Source organism: Oncorhynchus tshawytscha, linkage group LG20, assembly GCF_018296145.1.
Source record: "Oncorhynchus tshawytscha isolate Ot180627B linkage group LG20, Otsh_v2.0, whole genome shotgun sequence".
Lineage (NCBI taxonomy): Eukaryota > Metazoa > Chordata > Actinopteri > Salmoniformes > Salmonidae > Oncorhynchus > Oncorhynchus tshawytscha.
Genome location: NC_056448.1, coordinates 46370868 through 46386629, shown reverse-complemented (window position 1 = coordinate 46386629; position 15762 = coordinate 46370868). Strand labels below are relative to the sequence as shown.

Genomic DNA, 15762 nt, shown 5'->3' with positions numbered 1-15762 from the left:
GAATTAGAATGCTTTGACATGGAAAGCTAATGTTAGCTTTGTCTTTGCAAAGACCCAAACATAGAAACAAAGATTCACCTCAACTAACACTATTTCACACGTCAAATAAACTTGTTGACCAATCAGGAACTGAATATGACTGCGCTTCATCATTTTTTAAAATGTAGTTAAAAACGTAAATATTTGTGCAAAAATAAACACTTGTCTCTCAAAGACATCATTACAGTTTTTTTTTTTTTTTTTTTTAAATTACAGAAAGTTAGCTAGTTGGCTATGTCTACTTACCCATTGCTCTCAAATTCACGAAAACATTTGTTAAAAATACAATTGAAATTAGTATTTTAGACACCTTCATCTTGGACAGTTATCAAAAGCCACTGTAGAGATGTGTTGTTGCAGCTTAGCTTTTAAGCTAACTAGGTTAACTGGCTATGCTATGCTATGGGAAGAAATACAGTTGCTCAGCTGGCTGTGTTGACTGAGAGACTAGGAAATAACAAAAAATATTTAAAAAAAAAACAACAAAAATAATATCAAATAAATAACAAAAATGTAAATTAAAAATCCATTAATCCGTTCATTTTTAAATGACAAGGCTCGTGTGGGACATTCTATCTGAATGTTTTCTCTAAAATGTTGTGTCGATATTCAATGTGTTTCTGGGTCAGATGGAATGTAAAATATGTCATCGTTAAACTGCCCTTTAAGGTTTTTAAACCAGACCTTGGATCAGTACTTATTTGAGCTGTGGAGTCAAGTTGACCACACCCTGCTTGGTTTTCATTGGTTACTGGCCAACTTTCGTCAAGGAACTCAGGAAAGTGTTTTGATTCGAGAGAGGAGTTGAGTTTTGGACAGTGTCTATACAGTGTGACACTGTTTTCTATATAATCGGACGTAAATATAATACTATATTTACAGTTGTATTCTGTAAAAATGGTCGGGGTAAAAGTAATCGGGAATGATTCAGAATTTCAACCTGAGTTAACAGCCGCCGGTTCCAGACTTGCCGTAGTGAAGTTCACAATGGCAGGGTAAGGTTCAAAATATATTCCCAGGCCTTGGCTAGCATGCTAGACCGGATCTAAACAGAAGTGGGTGATTCAATTTCATTGGCAAATGTATAATTACCTAGTAGGTCAACTGGTTTCGGGTTTTCGTAGTGTATCGTGAATACTTTCAAAGAAGCTACTTAAAAAGCGTGATAAAATAACTCAGGAGAACACCACGCTGTTAGCTACGCCAACGTTGGCTAACTAGCTAACGGTGGTTAGCTTTAGCCAGCTATGACTTAGCAATATCAGACAGGCTAAGATAGCATGTTAAGCTAACTCCACAGAGTAGCTGCGGTACTTGGCAACCCAGTAGTCTGACAATTACTTAGCAATAGTGTGAAATGTTTTCTGTATAATTTGTGGTACAACAATGCTAGTTATCTGATGGTTTTGATAGGCATCTACAATGAATTTGCCAGTGAAAGGGGGACATGCATCTTTTAACTAGCGGGGTGTATTCATTCCGCCAAAACAGTTGCAAACTGAAACGATAGTTTATATTGGACAAATTCAGGGGTGTATTCATTCACGCACATTCTGTGAAAAAAAAATCCTCTGTTCCAAAACGTGCAACAGACACCGTTTACTCCAAACGGGAAAACGCAAAAAAACAAGAGTTTCTATTGGACAAAATCATGTAGGCCCCTCCACGTATTGTTCTGTTTGTTTCCGGTAAACAGAACAAAACGTAATGAATACACCCCAGGTAGGCACGTTTTGTTTGTTTCCAAAAAAAGCCTGAAGGAATACACCCCAGGGGTGAAGAACACGTACCTAGCTACTATTTTAGCTTTAGTTAATTCATGTGTATGGCTCACAACTTTTTAGTTCTAGTTTTGTTCATAAACAGCCCGTTTTGATGATCGCTAACGTCAAAAATAACAACAACAACCGTAGTCGCGACAATACCAGCTTCCTAATAAACTCCTTCTCTCCCCAGGTGTCGACCCTGTGTCAGAATATCCCCTGCTTTCAACATGTTGAGTAACAAGTACCCACACGTGGTTTTCCTTGAAGTCGATGTACACGTCTGTCAGGTGAGGTTCTTTCTGCGTAAAGAGTTTTAATAATACATCCTACTGTATCGTAATCGAAACACCAGGTACTCCATTATGTTGTTGTTGTCATAGGAGACGCTGTAAACAAAACAAACAAAACATTTATAGCCTCAAACATGTCAACATCCTCATGTCATTCGTTGAGCAATACAGATGACGAAATCTAGTGTGTGTGGGGTTAGGCATGTGACTTCAATGTCAATCTCCCCCTTTTTTCCCCCCTCTCTCTCAGGCAACGGCTGCCGCCAACAACATCTCTGCCACGCCGACGTTTTTGTTTTTCCGTAACAAAGTGCGCGTCGACCTGTATCAGGGTGCAGATGCCTCAGGACTAGAGGAGAAGATCAAGCAGCATGTAGAAAACGACCCTGGAAGCAACGAGGACTCGGACATTCCCAAGGGATATGTGAGTATATGATGAATTGGTATTACTCAGACATTCCCAAGGGATATGTGAGTATATGATGAATTGGTATTACTCAGACATTCCCAAGGGATATGTGAGTATATGATGAATTGGTATCACTCAGACATTTTTTTGTCTATTTTAAACTTCTGTGAATGACTGAAGCAAGGGGTCAAAGTTGTCAGTCACTGCAACAGATTTCTGTCTTATGCATTCTGGAGAGATTTGTTTTTGAGTTCAGAGTAGCAATTCACATCTCCAGGGGGTCTGACTGGTTTGGAGATGGCATAGCCTTATACATATATTTCCAAATTAATAAATATATTAAAATCAAATAAAACTTTATTAGTCACATGCGCCGAATACAACAAGTGTAGAACCTTACTGTGAAATGCTTTACTTACAAGCCCTTAACCAACAGTGCAGTTCAAGAAGAGTTACGAAAATATTTACCAAATAAACTAGAAAATAATGGCAAAGTATACTGAACAAAAATATAAATGCAACAATTTATTAATGCAGCAATAATTTCACCGAGTTACAGTTCGTATAAGGAACTCAATTAATTGAAATAAATTCATTAGGCCATAATCTATGGATTTCACATGACTGGGCTGTGGTGGAGCCATGGGTGGGACTGGGAGGGCATAGACCCACCCACTTGGGAGCCAGGCCCGCCCTCTGGGTAGCCTGGACCAGCCAATCAGAATGAGTTTTTCCCCAGAAAAGGGCTTTATTACAGACAGAAATACTCCTCAGTTTCATCAGCTGTCCAGGTGGCTGGTCTCAGACGATCAGGTGAAGAAGCTGGATGTGGAGGTCCCGGGCTGGCATGGTTACACATGGTCTGCGGTTGTGACATACTGCGGTTGTGACATACTGCGGTTGTGACGGACTGGTTGGACATACTGCCATGTTCTCTAAAACAACGTTGGAGGTTTAAGGTAGAGAAATTAACATTCAGTTATCTGGCAACAGCTCATTCATATAGTCAGCATGCGAATTGCACTCTCCCTCAACTTGAGACATCTGTGGCATTGTGTGACAAAACTGCACATTTAGTGGCCTTCTTCCCAGCACAAGGTGCACCTGTGTAATAATCATGCTGTTTTAATCAGCTTCTTGATATCCCACACCTGTCAGGTGGATGGATTACTTGCAAGTGCTACTATTTTTGTAATGTTATTAAAACAAAATCAGACAACCTCGTAGTAGAATAGTTAATTTATTTACCTAGTTGGCTTGTTGTTGTGTTCAATGCAGGGTAAATCATATACTCTTAAATATTCCTCTCCATGCACATTCAATTTGTGAGGCCCATAGCGTGGGAGACATGTGTTCTCACCAGCAGTCAATGCACAACAATTCTTAATGCAATTATGGGAAAAACTCTTTTGAAATCAGTTTTGGTTTGTTAAAAAAACAAAGAGGGGGCATCCCAGTTTTCCATTTCTACAACGTTTATTTCTCTACTGCTTCAATTCTGTGATCATCTTACACAAATACAATGACAACCAGAGTTTCAAGAATGGCTTCGGGGCAACATTGATGGTCATTTGTGCACTAAAGGCTCTTTTTTGGTGAACGGCAGGAACCCGAATCACGTCTTTGAAAGAGCCGTTCATTTGGCTCCCTGATCCGCATTCTGTTACTACTGCTTTATGTGCTCCAGACAGAGATGATCTGTAGATATATTACAAAAAAACATTCTCTGAAGATGGTAATTCCTGTGAAGGAACAATATGGTATTTCTTTCTGTGCGTTTTAAAATTGAAAAAACATTTTTGCAGGCCATCTAATCATTTGGTTAGATAAAAATGTGTTTGAACTTGTGTTTCGTGATCTGATGCCTTAGGTTAACGTTTTAGGCTTTAAAGCTGAAATATGTGTACCCTTTTTTGGGGGGGTTGACCTGACCAAATTCACATAGAAATGTGTGTTTTATAGATCTGTCATTCTCATTGAAAGCAATTCTAAGAAGCTTGTCGGTTGCGTTCTGTGAGCTTCTGTGGCCTACTACTTCGTGGCTTTTTAAAATATTTTTTATTTATTTCACCTTTATTTAACCCGGTAGACCAGATCACCTTTATTTAACCAGGTAGACCAGATCACCTTTATTTAACCAGGTAGACCAGATCACTTTTATTTAACCAGGTAGACCAGATCACTTTTATTTAACCAGGTAGACCAGATCACTTTTATTTAACCAGGTAGACCAGATCACCTTTATTTAACCAGGTAGACCAGATCACTTTTATTTAACCAGGTAGACCAGATCACTTTTTATTTAACCAGGTAGACCAGATCACTTGTATTTGTATTTAACCAGGTAGACCAGATCACCTTTATTTAACCAGGTAGACCAGATCACTTTTTATTGAACCAGGTAGACCAGATCACTTTTTATTTAACCAGGTAGACCAGATCACTTTTTATTTAACCAGGTAGACCAGATCACTTTTTATTTAACCAGGTAGACCAGATCACTTTTTATTGAACCAGGTAGACCAGATCACTTTTTATTTAACCAGGTAGACCAGATCACTTTTTATTTAACCAGGTAGACCAGATCACTTTTTATTTAACCAGGTAGACCAGATCACTTTTATTTAACCAGGTAGACCAGATCACTTGTATTTGTATTTAACCAGGTAGACCAGATCACCTTTATTTAACCAGGTAGACCAGATCACTTTTTATTGAACCAGGTAGACCAGATCACTTTTTATTTAACCAGGTAGACCAGATCACTTTTTATTTAACCAGGTAGACCAGATCACTTTTTATTTAACCAGGTAGACCAGATCACTTTTTATTTAACCAGGTAGGCAAGTTGAGAACAAGTTCTCATTTACAACTGCGACCTCTGGTCAAGAATAAAGCAAAGCAGTTCGGCACAAACAACAACACAGGTTTATACATAAAAAAAAAACATACAGTCAATAACACAATAAGATGTTTCAACTTCACAATAACAGCACTTACAGTTGACCGGGGGGTTTGGGGGCAGCTCTAGCAGGGCAGACATTTGACGAACTGGCTTTAGAACGGGAAGCATAGGAATAGTGCATATATAACACATATACATACCGCTTCTTAGACTTGCTTTCAATGAGAGTGACAGATCTATAACTCACGTTTCTATGTGAATTTGGTCAGGATCCCACAACAAAACGACACATATTGCAGCTTGACTAACAGTCGGGATGCTGTGTCCAATAGGGTGAATGCAGATGGACAAACGCCAATGCTTCAGCCCATGTACATTTTATGGCCACTATGCTTCATCAGTTGGGCTACAGGTAATAATGCTAATTGCTAATAGCACATCTAATCATATAAGACCAAAGGCTACGTGATCCAATATTTTAAGAAAATTATTGTAAAAATAGTTTTTTTAACCAGTATGTTTTTGGGCTCACTTTTTTTTTCTCAATTCGTTTTAGAGTAGAATGTACTTTTTAAAAAGTCACCAGAACTGAGCTTTTCTGTCCTTCTACAAAGAAATTGTCCCATCGAGGACCAGGGGCAGATTTTTACCTTGTCAGCTTGGGGATTTCATCCAGCAACCTTTCGGTTACTAGTCCAACGCTCCTACCCGCCAGGTTACACAGGTGAAAGCTATGATCCCTTATTGATGTCACCTGTTAAATCCACTTCAAGCAATGTAGGTTTATTTATTTGACCTTTATTTTACTAGGCAAGTCAGTTACAGAACAAATTCTTATTTTCAATGACGGCCTAGGAACAGTGGGTTAACTGCCTTTGTTCAGGGGCAGAACGACAGATTTGTACCTTGTCAGCTCGGGGATTTGAACTTGCAACCTTTTGGTTAACATGGCCTTGTAATGCGGCCTTAACATGGCCTTGTAATGTGGACTTAACATGGCCTTGTAATGTGGACTTATCATGGCCTTGTAATGTGGACTTATCTTGGCCTTGTAATGTGGACTTATCATGGCCTTGTAATGTGGCCTTAACATGGCCTTGTAATGTGGCCTTAACATGGCCTTGTAATGTGGACTTATCATGGCCTTGTAATGTGGCCTTAACATGGCCTTGTAATGTGGCCTTAACATGGCCTTGTAATGTGGACTTAACATGGCCTTGTAATGTGGACTTATCATGGCCTTGTAATGTGGCCTTAACATGGCCTTGTAATGTGGCCTTAACATGGCCTTGTAATGTGGACTTAACATGGCCTTGTAATGTGGACTTATCATGGCCTTGTAATGTGGCCTTAACATGGCCTTGTAATGTGGCCTTAACATGGCCTTGTAATGTGGACTTAACATGGCCTTGTAATGTGGACTTAACATGGCCTTGTAATGTGGACTTAACATGGCCTTGTAATGCGGACTTAACATGGCCTTGTAATGCGGCCTTAACATGGCCTTGTAATGCGGCCTTATCATGGCCTTGTAATGCGGCCTTAACATGGCCTTGTAATGTGGCCTTAACATGGCCTTGTAATGCGGACTTATCATGGCCTTGTAATGCGGCCTTAACATGGCCTTGTAATGTGGACTTAACATGGCCTTGTAATGCGGCCTTAACATGGCCTTGTAATGTGGACTTAACATGGCCTTGTAATGTGGACTTAACATGGCCTTGTAATGCGGCCTTAACATGGCCTTGTAATGCGGACTTAACATGGCCTTGTAATGCGGCCTTAACATGGCCTTGTAATGCGGACTTAACACGGGCTTGCCTTGTCTGAATAATTTTGATTCTGTGTGTTCAGATGGACCTGATGCCGTTTGTGAACAAAGCTGGATGTGAGTGCCTAAACGAGAGCGACGAGAGCGGCTTTGAAAACTGCTTAGTCAAGGACACCACCTACCTGGAGTCCGACTGCGATGAGCAGGTGAGTCTGAGGATAGATCGCCGTCAGCGTCTCCTTCGTTAGTTCAGAGCGGTCTGAATGTGCTGAAGTTGTTCACCTCAGTGTGGCTACTTTGTAGTAGACTTTACAGGTGAGAACTTGCATCTGTTGTCCCTTTTCTATATTTACAAGGATAAAAATATCACTCACCTGGTGAAAAACAATGTCTTGTCTGTTGGGTTACTTTTTCATATGTATGCTTCTCCTGGCTGGGGTTACCTTCTGTTACCTCAGGCCAACCTGCAGGCTAAACAGTCTTCCTGACTGGGGTTACCTCAGGCCAACCTGCAGGCTAAACCGTCTTCCTGACTGGGGTTACCTTCTGTTACCTCAGGCCAACCTGCAGGCTAAACCATCTTCCTGACTGGTGTTACCTCAGGCCAACCTGCAGGCTAAACCGTCTTCCTGACTGGTGTTACCTCAGGCCAACCTGCAGGCTAAACCGTCTTCCTGACTGGTGTAACCTCAGGCCAACCTGCAGGCTAAACCATCTTCCTGACTGGGGTTACCTTTTGTTACCTCAGGCCAACCTGCAGGCTAAACCGTCTTCCTGACTGGGGTTACCTCAGGCCAACCTGCAGGCTAAACCGTCTTCCTGACTGGTGTTACCTCAGGCCAACCTGCAGGCTAAACCGTCTTCCTGACTGGTGTTACCTCAGGCCAACCTGCAGGCTAAACCGTCTTCCTGACAGGTGTTACCTCAGGCCAACCTGCAGGCTAAACCGTCTTAGTAGATTTAGGTGTCAGTGTGTAGTTTACACTCCTCAGTTAACCCATATTTTCATCCCCTTCAGCTCCTTGTTACGATGGCCTTTAACCAACCTGTCAAGCTGTACTCCATGAAGCTGCAGACCTCTGACTTCGGTGAGTCCTTCCTCTCCCCGGGTGTTTCATAAATGTTTCTCCGTTTCCCTAGTGAAACACCCGTACTAGTCTAATTTTATTCAGGAAAAGCCTTTGAAATATCATCCTTTGCCCATTTGAGTAGACGTTGGCGTTTTACTGGAGCGATCACGGTCATGCGTTGTGTTGAGTTTCCCCATGCCAGCTTGGGTTGCCTTTGTTGTCTCATACGTCCCATTTGTCCCTCCCAACAGCCCAGGCACCAAAGTGTGTGAAGATCTTCATTAACCTTCCTCGCTCCATGGACTTTGACGATGCTGAGCGGAGCGAGGCCACCCAGACCCTGGACCTGGCCGAGGAGGACTTCAAGGACGACGGGTTGATTCCGCTGAGATATGTCAAGTTCCAGAACGTTCAGAGCGTCACCGTAAGTAGCAACTGTTTTGGAAGGTGTTACTTTGTGATGTGCTTCTAAACGATGGGAAAAGGTCGATATGCGCTGTTCGTTCATAAAGAGAACTGACGACTTCGATATCATTTATTGTTATGTTGTCTCCAGTGTAACTAATATATACATATACCACTCTGGTGGAGGAGTCTCTCTCTCTCTCTCATTTATATATATATACACACTGCTCAAAAAAATAAAGGGAACACTAAAATAACATCCTAGATCTTTATTTTTTTGAGCAGTGTGTATTCTACTTTCTCACTTGAAAAAGAGATGTACGTTCTCTTCTTAAATAACAGATGAATAATTTTTTTTAAATATATATATATATATATATATAGTTTAAGCCTTTCAGGAAACTCCTTTTAACTCTGTTTTTGATGGAGGAGAGGGAGGAAGCCCCATTTAACTATTGAGATGTTGCCCAGGTGTAATTAGTTATGTAAATATAGGACAATGCTGCCATCTAGTGGCAAAACGTGGTACTCTCCTGTTCAACTGCAGTTTATTACGCTCTAGCTGTGATATAAAGAATCTCTCTTATTGCATATAGTGAGTTTCAATACTTCTTGATTTGCAATTTAGGTTCCAACCAAACCTGCGTGAATTGAAATCCTTTAGTTTCTACTGGTTGTGTCCCCTTGTAATGATATAATCTGTGGTTCTTCCGTTTTGTTCTAACAGATGTTTGTGAAGAACAATCAAGGGGATGAAGAGACGACTAAAATAAATTACCTTACTTTTATTGGGACCCCTGTACAAGCAACAAACATGAATGACTTCAAAAGGGTAAGATCTGGCATTTCTACCAACAGAGTATCGGAGTATTCCACGTTAGATGGAACCTGTCTACTACAGTATGTTCACAACGTCCTTGTCGAGATTGTATGAGATCTGCAATGATATATATAAAATGCAAATACTGTGACTATAACCACGTAGTTTTCTGAGAGTAAAGTCATTCTGTATAAATAAAAATCACGATGGCTGTGATGAAAATGGGTAGTTTCGGTACAATTTGATAAATGCTGACAGATCATTTGTTCATTCGACGTGGTGGATGTTTTTGTGTCTGTAAAAATGAATTATGCGAGAAATGGTGGTGAAATACCTTTTTTTTAATGTGAAAATATTCATACAATTAACCATCATATCGAAGTAAACGTTGAGTCACGCAATGATATGGCGTGTGGTCCTCCCACTACGACTCGGGGAAACCATGCAGTTTATTAGGCTACAGAATAAATCATTTAGAAACGTCACAGGGTGGTGAAAGTGCAGTGATCCTGATGCTCCTTTCCAATAAATATTGAGGGTCTTATTCTGGTGACATGACGATCGATGCATGACTGCCGTTTTGACAAATAAAACCATTCTCTCTCTTATCCATAATGTCATCATGTAGACTAGCCTTCCTGCACTGTATCTACCAGCCGTTGTCTAGAGCTCCCTGACAAAACCAGAGTAGGCCTGTGACAAAACCAGAGTAGGCCTGTGACAAAACCAGAGTAGGCCTGTGACAAAACCAGAGTAGGCCCGTGTCAATACCAGAGTAGGCCCGTGTCAATACCAGAGTAGGCCTGTGACAAAACCAGAGTAGGCCCGTGTCAAGACCAGAGTAGGCCCGTGTCAAGACCAGAGTAGGCCCGTGTCAAGACCAGAGTAGGCCCGTGTCAAGACCAGAGTAGGCCCGTGTCAAGACCAGTAGGCGCATTTGCTATTTAACGTTACAGTTTTATTTGCTTATTCATTGTTATTCGGTACGTGTGAACTTCAGCGAAAAGTTCATTTTGTCGATGTCAATGATATGGCGTGTGGTCCTCCCACTACGACTTGGGGAAACTCATTTTGTCGGCACTTCCTCATCGCACACGGCTTTTATTCTGCAACACGTCTGTTTGTTGGAAACACACTGGTGGGAATTTAAATATATATATTTATATGAAAATCTCTAGAACAATTAGATGGAAACGTATAGTTTTAATTGTTTGCATTTTTCTTCTTTTTTTCTCCACACGGTTTGTGTTTTTTTTTACCAGGTTGTGGGCAAGAAAGGAGAGAGTCACTGAGACGGCGGAGAGGAGAGGAGAGGAGAAGAATGGCCATATTGCTGTGGTGATCGCTGTCTGTCTGCCAAGGCTGCTGGATGGGTCTGGCTCAGAGTCAGCTCTACTGTAATACAGCACTGACCAACAACCATGTGTCCCAAATGGCAACATATTCCCTTTCATAGTGCACTGCTTTTGGACCCTTTTTTATAGTACAATACTTGTTTTTGGACCTGGTATCCCATCCTGAAGTTAGGGCTTTGATTCGGGATCCAAAGACATGTCTGAGATCGAAAGTAGTGCACTATGTAGGGAATAGGGTTCTATAGGGTCCTGGTCTAAAGTAGTGTACTATATAGGGAATAGGGTTCTATAGGGTCCTGGTCTAAAGTAGTGCACTATATAGGGAATAGGGTTCTCTAGGGCTCTGGTCTAAAGTAGTGCACTATATAGGGAATAGGGTTCTATAGGGTCCTGGTCTAAAGTAGTGTACTATATAGGGAATAGGGTTCTATAGGGTCCTGGTCTAAAGTAGTGCACTATATAGGGAATAGGGTTCTATAGGGTCCTGGTCTAAAGTAGTGCACTATATAGGGAATAGGGTTCTATAGGGTCCTGGTCTAAAGTAGTGCACTATATAGGGAATAGGGTTCTATAGGGCTCTGGTCTAAAGTAGTGCACTATATAGGGAATAGGGTTCTATAGGGTCCTGGTCTAAAGTAGTGCACTATATAGGGAATAGGGTTCTATAGGGTCCTGGTCTAAAGTAGTGCACTATATAGGGAATAGGGTTCTATAGGGTCCTGGTCTAAAGTAGTGCACTATATAGGGAATAGGGTTCTATAGGGTCCTGGTCTAAAGTAGTGCACTATATAGGGAATAGGGTTCTATAGGGTCCTGGTCTAAAGTAGTGCACTATATAGGGAATAGGGTTCTATAGGGTCCTGGTCTAAAGTAGTGCACTATATAGGGAATAGGGTTCTATAGGGTCCTGGTCTAAAGTAGTGCACTATATAGGGAATAGGGTTCTATAGGGTCCTGGTCTAAAGTAGTGCACTATATAGGGAATAGGGTTCTATAGGGTCCTGGTCTAAAGTAGTGCACTATATAGGGAATAGGGTTCTATAGGGTCCTGGTCTAAAGTAGTGCACTATATAGGGAATAGGGTTCTATAGGGTCCTGGTCTAAAGTAGTGCACTATATAGGGAATAGGGTTCTATAGGGTCCTGGTCTAAAGTAGTGCACTATATAGGGAATAGGGTTCTATAGGGTCCTGGTCTAAAGTAGTGCACTATATAAGGAATAGGGTTCTATAGGGTCCTGGTCTAAAGTAGTGCACTATATAGGGAATAGGGTTCTATAGGGTCCTGGTCTAAAGTAGTGCACTATATAAGGAATAGGGTTCTATAGGGTCCTGGTCTAAACTAGTGCACTATATAGGGAATAGGGTTCTATAGGGTCCTGGTCTAAAGTAGTGCACTATATAAGGAATAGGGTTCTATAGGGTCCTGGTCTAAAGTAGTGCACTATGTAGGGAATAGGGTTCTATAGGGTCCTGGTCTAAAGTAGTGCACTATATAAGGAATAGGGTTCTATAGGGTCCTGGTCTAAAGTAGTGCACTATATAAGGAATAGGGTTCTATAGGGTCCTGGTCTAAAGTAGTGCACTATATAGGGAATAGGGTTCTATAGGGCTCTGGTCTAAAGTAGTGCACTATATAGGGAATAGGGTTCTATAGGACTCTGGTCTAAAGTAGTGCACTATATAGGGAATAGGGTTCTATAGGGCTCTGGTCTAAAGTAGTGCACTATATAGGGAATAGGGTTCTATAGGGCTCTGGTCTAAAGTAGTGCACTATATAGGGAATAGGGTTCCATAGGTGCCTGGTCTAAAGTAGTGCACTATATAGGGAATAGGGTTCCATAGGTGCCTGGTCTAAAGTAGTGCACTATATAGGGAATAGGGTTCTATAGGACTCTGGTCTAAAGTAGTGCACTATATAGGGAATAGGGTTCCATAGGTGCCTGGTCTAAAGTAGTGCACTATATAGGGAATAGGGTTCTATAGGGTCCTGGTCTAAAGTAGTGCACTATATAGGGAATAGGGTTCTATAGGGTCCTGGTCTAAAGTAGTGCACTATATAAGGAATAGGGTTCTATAGGGTCCTGGTCTAAAGTAGTGCACTATGTAGGGAATAGGGTTCTATAGGGTCCTGGTCTAAAGTAGTGCACTATATAGGGAATAGGGTTCTATAGGGTCCTGGTCTAAAGTAGTGCACTATATAGGGAATAGGGTTCTATAGGGCTCTGGTCTAAAGTAGTGCACTATATAAGGAATAGGGTTCTATAGGGCTCTGGTCTAAAGTAGTGCACTATATAGGGAATAGGGTTCTATAGGGCTCTGGTCTAAAGTAGTGCACTATATAGGGAATAGGGTTCTATAGGGCTCTGGTCTAAAGTAGTGCACTATATAGGGAATAGGGTTCTATAGGGTCCTGGTCTAAAGTAGTGCACTATATAGGGAATAGGGTTCTATAGGGTCCTGGTCTAAAGTAGTGCACTATATAGGGAATAGGGGGCCGTTTTGGATGTGAAGTCTATGAGCTGTCGTCCTTGTCTGCCAGTGGAATCACCAAGATGAGGCATCTCAAACAATTCATTCAAGCATTTTTATTGTGATTCAGACAAACACTGTAAATAAAAACACAAGCAAAAAGGCATATATTGGTATTTGATGTCTCTTGAATAAAAAATAAAAAGGTTGTTCCACACCACCTCCCAAAGACAAGGAAAAGAGATCTACGACACCCAAGGAAAAGAGATCTCCGACACCCAAGGAAAAGAGATCTCCGACACCCAAGGAAAAGAGATCTCCGACACCCAAAGAAAAGAGATCTCCGACACCCAAGGAAAAGAGATCTCCGACACCCAAGGAAAAGAGATCTCCGACACACAAGGAAAAGAGATCTCCGACACCCAAGGAAAAGAGATCTCCGACACACAAGGAAAAGAGATCTCCGACACCCAAGGAAAAGAGATCTCCGACACCCAAGGAAAAGAGATCTCCGACACACAAGGAAAAGAGATCTCCGACACCCAAAGAAAAGAGATCTCCGACACCCAAGGAAAAGAGATCTCCGACACCCAAGGAAAAGAGATCTCCGACACCCAAGGAAAAGAGATCTCCGACACCCAAGGAAAAGAGATCTCCGACACACAAGGAAAAGAGATCTCCGACACCCAAGGAAAAGAGATCTCCGACACACAAGGAAAAGAGATCTCCGACACCCAAGGAAAAGAGATCTCCGACACACAAGGAAAAGAGATCTCCGACACCCAAGGAAAAGAGATCTCCGACACCCAATGTTCCCTCAAATTTTCAGCACTGACCAAATTTCAGGTCTGCAGAGTCAAACTTGGAACGTTGTGAAAATTCTGTACAACTTCCAGGGCATGTCTACTGTGAACACAGAAACCACCTGCTTTAAGTTACAGTTTTACTGTGAACACTGAGGCTGTACCCACTTTAAGCTACAGTTTTACTGTGAACACTGAGGCTGTACCCACTTTAAGCTACAGTTTTACTGTGAACACAGGCTGTACCCACTTTAAGCTACAGTTTTACTGTGAACACTGAGGCTGTACCCACTTTAAGTTACAGTTTTACTGTGAACACTGAGGCTGTACCCACTTTAAGCTACAGTTTTACTGTGAACACAGGCTGTACCCACTTTAAGTTACAGTTTTACTGTGAACACAGGCTGTACCCACTTTAAGTTACAGTTTTACTGTGAACACAGGCTGTACCCACTTTAAGTTACAGTTTTACTGTGAACACAGGCTGTACCCACTTTAAGTTACAGTTTTACTGTGAACACTGAGGCTGTACCCACTTTAAGCTACAGTTTTACTGTGAACACAGGCTGTACCCACTTTAAGCTACAGTTTTACTGTGAACACAGGCTGTACCCACTTTAAGCTACAGTTTTACTGTGAACACAGGCTGTACCCACTTTAAGTTACAGTTTTACTGTGAACACTGAGGCTGTACCCACTTTAAGTTACAGTTTTACTGTGAACACTGAGGCTGTACCCACTTTAAGCTACAGTTTTACTGTGAACACAGGCTGTACCCACTTTAAGCTACAGTTTTACTGTGAACACTGAGGCTGTACCTGCTTTAAGTTACAGTTTTACTGTGAACACTGAGGCTGTACCCACTTTAAGCTACAGTTTTACTGTGAACACTGAGGCTGTACCCACTTTAAGTTACAGTTTTACTGTGAACACTGAGGCTGTACCCACTTTAAGCTACAGTTTTACTGTGAACACAGAAACCACCTGCTTTAAGTTACAGTTTTACTGTGAACACTGAGGCTGTACCTGCTTTAAGCTACAGTTTTAACAGTGGCCAAGCAGGCTACTGTGACTATTTGATCGTAATGTAGTAGGCCTATCAGAGTGGCCTACCATCAAAAACAATGGCGAAAAGGCATCCCATAATATTTTAACATGGAATTAGCTGTTCTATCTTTCGGCCTACAGTAGCAGCCATTGTGTGGTGTTCAGTGTAGGCCTACATTCCATCAGACTTCTGAAGAAAACAAACATGCAGGGCTTAACATTAAACCTGTTTATCCACTTGTCCTTCAGACAAGGATGTAACTGAAAATGTTGTGGTGTTTGATGCAAGAAACCACTTTCACAAAATAAAATGCATTATTCCCATACTGTTATTACAGAGAATGAGCCACATTATTCTACCCTCTGCCTATTGGCTACTTAGATTTGAATAAGCTGTCTCAAAAATAGGCCTACTGCAGCTCTGATTGGTTATGAGTCGTGAGCAATACAATCCTACTCCTGATGTGTTCTGCCTACATCAACATATCTTGCATTGTTTGTTTTGTTTAGGTATGTTGCACTGAAAGTGGCTAATATTGCGTTGATCACAATTGCCACTGTAAAGGGAAACGTTAATAGTGTTAACTAACGGGGAAGTTCAATCTCGTGCTT

General features: G+C 41.4%; 1 protein-coding gene across 1 annotated transcript; it reads left to right on the top strand.

Annotated features, from left to right (window-relative positions):
* Positions 1-836: 836 nt before the first annotated feature.
* LOC112257316 (thioredoxin-like 1) lies at positions 837-11138 on the top strand. Its single transcript, XM_042302737.1, has 8 exons — positions 837-1034; positions 1996-2092; positions 2346-2519; positions 7264-7386; positions 8199-8268; positions 8502-8674; positions 9383-9487; positions 10738-11138. Exons 1-8 carry the CDS (start codon positions 937-939, stop codon positions 10765-10767), a joined length of 870 nt encoding a protein of 289 aa, XP_042158671.1. The 5' UTR covers positions 837-936; the 3' UTR covers positions 10768-11138.
* The last annotated feature ends 4624 nt before the right edge of the window (positions 11139-15762 follow it).